The sequence below is a fragment of the Adiantum capillus-veneris genome, chromosome 19 (assembly GCF_014529385.1).
Source record: "Adiantum capillus-veneris isolate H3 chromosome 19, ASM1452938v2, whole genome shotgun sequence".
Classification (NCBI taxonomy): Eukaryota; Viridiplantae; Streptophyta; class Polypodiopsida; order Polypodiales; family Pteridaceae; genus Adiantum; species Adiantum capillus-veneris.
In genome coordinates, this window is record NC_140949.1 from 23,144,684 (window position 1) to 23,151,487 (window position 6,804).

At 39.7% G+C, this 6,804-nt stretch overlaps 1 protein-coding gene across 1 annotated transcript; it reads left to right on the top strand.

Moving 5' to 3' along the window:
* The first annotated feature begins 3,791 nt into the window (after positions 1 to 3,791).
* LOC147433697 (18.1 kDa class I heat shock protein-like) lies at positions 3,792 to 4,877 on the top strand. Its single transcript, XM_086490334.1, has 2 exons — positions 3,792 to 4,088; positions 4,364 to 4,877. The coding sequence occupies exons 1-2, from the start codon at positions 3,884 to 3,886 to the stop codon at positions 4,636 to 4,638; spliced, it is 480 nt and encodes a 159-aa protein (XP_086346460.1). The 5' UTR covers positions 3,792 to 3,883; the 3' UTR covers positions 4,639 to 4,877.
* Positions 4,878 to 6,804: the final 1,927 nt, after the last annotated feature.

Here is a 6,804-nt window from a genome sequence, read left to right on the forward strand (position 1 = left end):
TAGATGATGCAAAACCGAGTAGACAATGGACATATATTTATAATGAAACATTTGTCAAAAAGATCAAAGAAGAGATAGAAAAGCTCAAGGAAGCTGAATTCATTTATGAAATTGAACACATAGATTGGGTGTCTCCAAATGTGGTGGTACCCAAGAAAAATGGAAAATTAAGAGTATGTGTCAATCTCAAAAAAGTGAACGCAACCACCATTAGAGATAACTACCCTCTTCCAATCACCGAGCATGTTTTAGGACGAGTTGCAGGAAAGAAGCTCACAAATTTTTAGATGGATTTTTGGGGTACAATCAACTTTTGGTTGATCCAAAGGATCAGCATAAAACTGCCTTTGCAACTGAATGGGGTATTTTTGCCTATAAAGTTATGCCTTTTCGGTTAAGTAATGCTCCTGCCACATTCCAAAGATTGATGAGCCATGCTTTCAAAGAATATCTTAGGAATTTCTTGGAAGTATATATGGATGATTTATGTGTATGTTCATCAATCTAAGCTGATCATTTTGAACATCTCAAAAGGGTCTTCAAAAAACGTAGACTTTATAGGATTTGCTTAAATCCTAAAAAGTACACAGTTATGGCCAGATGAGGAAATGTCTAAAAACGGCATAGCGACTAATATGGATAAAATTCATGTTATTTTTGAATTGTCAAGACCGACAACAGTCAAAGGGATTCAGGATTTCATGGGACATTGTGGATATTATAGACGATTCATTTATATGTATGCTATAATTGCAAAACCCATGTGTCCTGATTACACTCTTTGTATGGACTAATTAGTGTGAAGAATCCTTCCTGAAGCTTAAAAAAGCTCTCACTACAGTCCCAATATTGAAAGCACTAGATTGGAATAAGATATTCCATGTACACGTTGATGTTTCCAATTTTTCCATTGGGTGTATATTAGCTCAACCAGGCGATGGAAATATCGATTTCTCCATTTCCTATTCTAGTAGACAGCTGAAGGTGGTGGAGGAAAACTAGACAACCACCAAAAGAGAAGGATTAGGGATGATCTTTGCCGTAAAAAAGTATATGCATTACTTATTAGCCAGCAAATTTGTGTTCTTTGTGGACCACCAAGCTTTATTGTATTTTGTCAAAAAGCCATGCCACACAGGAAGAATAGTGAGATGGTTCATCATTCTTTTGGAATTTGATTTCACTGTAGTTGTAAAAAGATGCACCACATACCAAGGAGCAGATCATTTATCAAGGATTATTTTAGGAGAACCACCAAAAGGGGTAGAAGATGATCTACCAAATACATATTTGTTCTTCGTGGAAATGATACCCCGTTGGTCAAAAAACATGGTTTCATTGATGACTATAGCTCAAGTGGATTCTCAAATATCACTTCCTATTACACCAGGATTAATTGGACAATCAGCTATGTAACTAGTTGCTATGCTATACAAAATAAATCGAGATGGAATATTTATTTTGTGTATTAATCATGAGGAGAAAACGCATCACATAAATCAATCACACATTACCATAGTAGGACTTCACTTTGCAAAAGACCAAACTATGCAACGGATCCTAAGACTTAGAGTATTTTGGCCAACCATGAGGAGTGATGTTCACTCATCTGTGAAAGACTGTCTTGAATACCAAAAACAAACACTGGTAGCTTATGTGACTTTATTTCAAATCTCACTTATTCCTAAGTGGAATAACGATATAGTTACTTACTTAACAAGCTGAACATTTCCAGAGGATATGACTAAACGTCGCCAAAGAGCTATTGAAACTGAAGTAAGAGACTATGCTCTTATTGGAAACCAATTGTATAGGAGGGGAAAAGATCAACATTTGCGTCTCCGTACAAATGAAGATGAATATATACCACATTCTAGAACAAGCACATGCTCGATTAGCTGGAAGTCACTTTTCTAGTGAAACCACCACTAGAGCAATTTTAATGGCATGCATATGGTGGCCAACACTTTTTGCAAATGCCAAAGAATATGCTTGAAGATGTGATGCATGCCAATGAGAAAAAATGCCAACAAGGGTAGATAGCATGCCTTTAAGACCAATGATGGGGGGTAGAGCTTTTGCAAAATGGGGCATAGATTTTGCCGGTCCAATACAGCCACCTGATTATAGAAGTCAAGCTCAATATATCATTGTAGCTACGGACTATTTGACCAAGTGGGCAAAGGCTAAGGCAACTAGGAAGAATGATGATAGAACCACAGTCGCATTCTTGTATGAGAATGTATTCTCACAAGATATGGACTTCCAATAGAAATTTTTAGTGATAGGGGAAATCATTTCCTCAATGAGGTAATTGAGTATCTACTGATTGAATTTATGGTCATCCATAACAAATCTGCTCCATATCATCCACAAGAAAATGGAAAAGCTAAGCACACGAATAAAATTCTTAGCTTAGTATTGACTAAAATGGTTAGTTCAGAACGACTGGATTGGGAAATGAATCTACATGCTGCTCTATGGGCTTATAGAGTTTCATTCAAGACAGCTTTAAATGCTACACCCTTTAACTTTGTTTATGGTCTTGATACCATACTACCGATGGAATTTCTATTGCCAGCACTAAGGGTAGCTAAAGATCTTGAGTGGACAAGACATGAATTTTTAGAAAGGCTTGAAGCTTTAGAAAAGCTTGATGAACAAAGGCTAACAGCCATAGCTCACATCTATGCACAAAAACGAAAGCAAAAATAGTTTTTTGATTCACATTTAGTCACCAAAATCTTCAAAAAAGGGGGCCTAGTTTTAGTTTATTACCTTAAGCAACACATTCCCGAATTCAAGAAAAATGGAAATGGATTGTTTGTCATTGAAGATGTATCTCCAAGTGGAGCAGTTAAATTGTCCACTTTATATGGTGAACCAATGGCTAATTGGATTAGTGGATGTCGCTTAAAGAAGTACCATGTTCCTGTCATAAAATGTAATATCTAACCAATCCAAATGATTTTCTCATATTAAACTGATCATTTAATGTGGGAGAATAAATGCAAACAAGGGTTAGAATATAGACATGTGCTTAAGGATCTGTTTTAACAAGGGGCCAAGGTTAAGGGGTCCAAATGAGAGATGGTATGTTAAAGAGCAATGTTACCTAATGGAGCTTAAAGACCTTAGGGTTAGCTTCATTAAAAACTTTATAAAGTTTATTCACTTCACTATTCAATTTCTAAAGATAACCAAGTTGGTTGTTCATAATCTATATCGATTAGATAGATTACTCCGTAATATTGAAAATATTAGTGGCCCATCTTTACCAATCATTTTTGGAGGGCCATCTGTAAACGATTAGGGAGAAACATTTCAATATCAATGCTACTACTCATCCAAACATAAATAGATAGCTTGTAAATATTAATTTAGTGCTAGAGAATATGCTAAGAGAGTATATCAACAAGAAGCAATCTAATTGGAAAGATTACCTATAATTTCAAATTTTGATTACTATAATGCAAAGCATGTTGCCACTACATGTCCCCCCAAAAGGGGAAAAAATGGAGTCATATAGACAGAGTATGGCCTTGCCTCATATGGGGGCCGAAGGCCGAAGATACAGACGTGAGATAGTCTTGAATCTCCCAATTCGTCCTCTTACGGTAGCAGGAGCTACAAATGTGGGCTAGGGAGTGTTTACCGTTGGGCTAGTAGTTCTGAACGCCCAAGGGGTGGGAAATTGGAGACCTTTTGGGCCGGCCGGGCAGAAAGGTCCGGAAGGGTCGAGAGAAGTCCAAAAGGTGCTGCGATTCGGCTTTAAAATGCGAACCAGCCCCGTCATAAACCCCAGTCAATCTGTGAACACGTCCTTTTCGCTGCTGCTATCTTCCATCGCCGACCTCGACCGCAAGCTACACCTCACACTGCAATGGCGATCTCCCTCTTCGGTGGCCGCAGGAGCGATGATCCCTTCGAGTCTTTGCTTTTCGACACCTTCTCCTTCCCTTTCTCCTCCTCGCTCATGCGCTTCCCTGAGCACCCTTCCTTCGCCCGTGATGTTACCGCCGTTGCCAACACGAAGGTAGACTGGAAGGAGACTTCCGACTCCCACATTTTCAAGGCCAATTTGCCAGGTACGACTTCCTTTTGCCCTTGCCCACCTGCATCTTCTTCGTGGCAGAAACTGCATGCATTTAAGGCTGAGAGTTTGCACGAGCTCAGGGTGTTAGTTGTGCATTTCTTGCGCTGCGGGGTTCCTATGGCCCTTGTCCTCAAGGCAGTATTCAGGCATTGGCGTGCTTTGTGAATCTTGCTGAGGAGAAATCACATCCCAACCATGCGCGCGGTTTAATTCCCCCTGAACGATTCGTGGCGCTAAGCTATGTCAAATCTGTGTAATGTTGTGCAGGGTTGGCCAAGGAGGATGTGAAGGTGCAGGTGGAAGATGGTCGAGTACCACAGATCAGCGGTGAGCGCAAGAAGGAAGAGAGTTCGTCCGACGACGGCTGGCACCGCGTGGAGCGGGCACAAGGCAGCTTTCTGCGGCGCTTCCGCCTGCCTGACAATGCCAAAGTGGAGCAGGTGAAAGCTGCCATGGAGAATGGCGTGCTTACCGTGACGGTGCCCAAGATGGCCCTGCCTGAGCCCAAGTCTGCTGTCAAGTCCGTCGACATATCTGGCTGAATGAATGATGAGGGCACACTCCAGCTGCTGCAGATTTTGTATCCCATCTACTAGAACAACAAAAGAATACAACCTAAAGAGTGACCAAATGTAATCGGCTGCTCATGAATTTCCAAAATGCCCTTCATTTTCCAAGAATACCCCTGCTTGTGAGATTGATGAAAAAAATGTAGCTTTTCATAAGAAACCTGATTGTGTATCAATACAAAATGTTAAAATTAGAATTTGAGTTGTAGGCTTCGAAGATGAATTGCTTCATTATCTTTAGATATGTTTGCCTTTTTTGGGAGGTAATAAACATTGAGAAATCTTGAACAATCCAACCAAAATAAATACAAGGGTATTCTGGTAATTTTTGAAATTTGAGGAGTATTTTGCTAATGTCCACAATTTAGGAGTGTTTTTTTGGTAATTTTTCCTTGTAACAAACATATAATAAAAGGCCCTTTAAGAGATTCAAAGAGGAGGGTTTTTTGGGTAATTTTTCCTTGTAAAAACATATAAAATTCCCTTTAAGAAATTCAAAGAGTAAAGCTTGCAAAAGCATCGACACTTTTTGCAATTTAACTCTATTTTATTAAAATTTTTCCAAACCGGTTGATTCGGTTTTTCAACTGGATCAAGGCTAAGTTGAGGCACACTTTTCTCGAACATTCCAACGGGGCATGCGAAGAAACAAAGGGGCATGCGGAGACACAAAGACAACTCGAGACATACCCTGTAGAGAAACTCCCAGCTGAACTCAAAATCAAACTCCTATGCATTCACATCGATTAAAGTACATTGATCTAAACCACTCCTTCACATAGGCTTCCTTCAGCGCTACGAGACCTCTCCCATATTTTTAAATAAGAATACATCTCCGGTCATCGAGCCCCTCTCCCTTTTCCTCCAATGATGCTTGCTATCACTTATTGTAAGTGCCAGCAATTCGACTCAATGCTTGACACTCACCCCGTGCTCCATCAGTCGCTGACATGTCTTGCCATTGTGCGGCCCTCACTTGACCTTGCATGCTTCTTCATCTTTTAATTTCCTTTTTACTTTTCCCATAGGCATCTTAACTAATTCTTGTTAATACTAATGAAAAAACATTGGGACCACCTACGATTGAATGACATAAATAAATGACCCCCCATTATAACCTATCCTTTGTCCCAAATCCAATTTTTGGCATGGTATAACATCTTTTCCAATAAATTTATAATCGATGTGTTGGCATGCTATACCACCTTTGAAACATGTTTTCTTTAAAGCGCCCTTGTAAAGTGGAGGGAACAATCTTGCACCGTCCATTCTCTCAACATGTGACTATAGTCAACCAGTGCTAGCTCAGTTGGTAGAGTCATAGCCTATGTGCCTAACATCTTCGGTTCAATCTCCCCTTGGCAACCTCTAGACATGGTCTAAGTCCTTAGGGACTTTTCCCATTTGCGGATGTGTGTGTGTTATGGGATGCCTCTTTCCCTACCTGTGAGGCCGTTGTACATAGGGTGTGTGTGTGTGTTTCAAAGTTCTTGTACTCTCTAAAAAATCAAATAAAATAACATGTGACCATATGACCATTTTGATTGCTGATGTGATAAAGTGTACGCTAATGCAAATTGCAAGTGCACGACCAACAACTCGAGTTCTCGATATGTTTGTGCAAACATATCATTTGACAATTACATTGGGCTCAGTACCATGATGTTCTCAATGCAAATGTATCACATATCCAAGGAATTGCTTACCGTGATATTGTAAAATATATAGTACATGCAGTATTGGCATGCTTAGCACCTCGACCTCTAACTGTGAAGTCTCTTATAACTTCCACCTACATTGCACTCTATCTACCCCTCGAGTATACACATAACATTCCCCCTTGAAATGTTCTTATTCAAAGATCGATCATCTAACTAAAACACTCAAATCCATTTTTTCTTTACTTTTGTTTAAAAATGCTCAAGGGAGAGCCATTCATGCCACATCTTGAAAGAAATGCCTTGTTTAGAGCTATGCAATATGATAGTATTTGCAAGCACACAATGGTTGGAGCATTGCAGGAAGTTGCTAAGTGGTCCACCAGCCTCGAAAATTATATTGAAAATGACCATGTTGCCACGGTGGGGGAAGTTCTTAAGTTGAACATGTTGGGACGACAATCTCTAATGTGGTCAAAAA

Excerpts from the sequence above, each read along its gene's own strand:
- LOC147433697 (XM_086490334.1), top strand. The coding sequence starts at position 3,884 with ATGGCGATCTCCCTCTTCGGTGGCCGCAGGAGCGATGATCCCTTCGAG. Across the intron at positions 4,089-4,363 it reads TTTCAAGGCCAATTTGCCAG|GGTTGGCCAAGGAGGATGTG; the intron begins GTACGACTTCCT and ends AATGTTGTGCAG.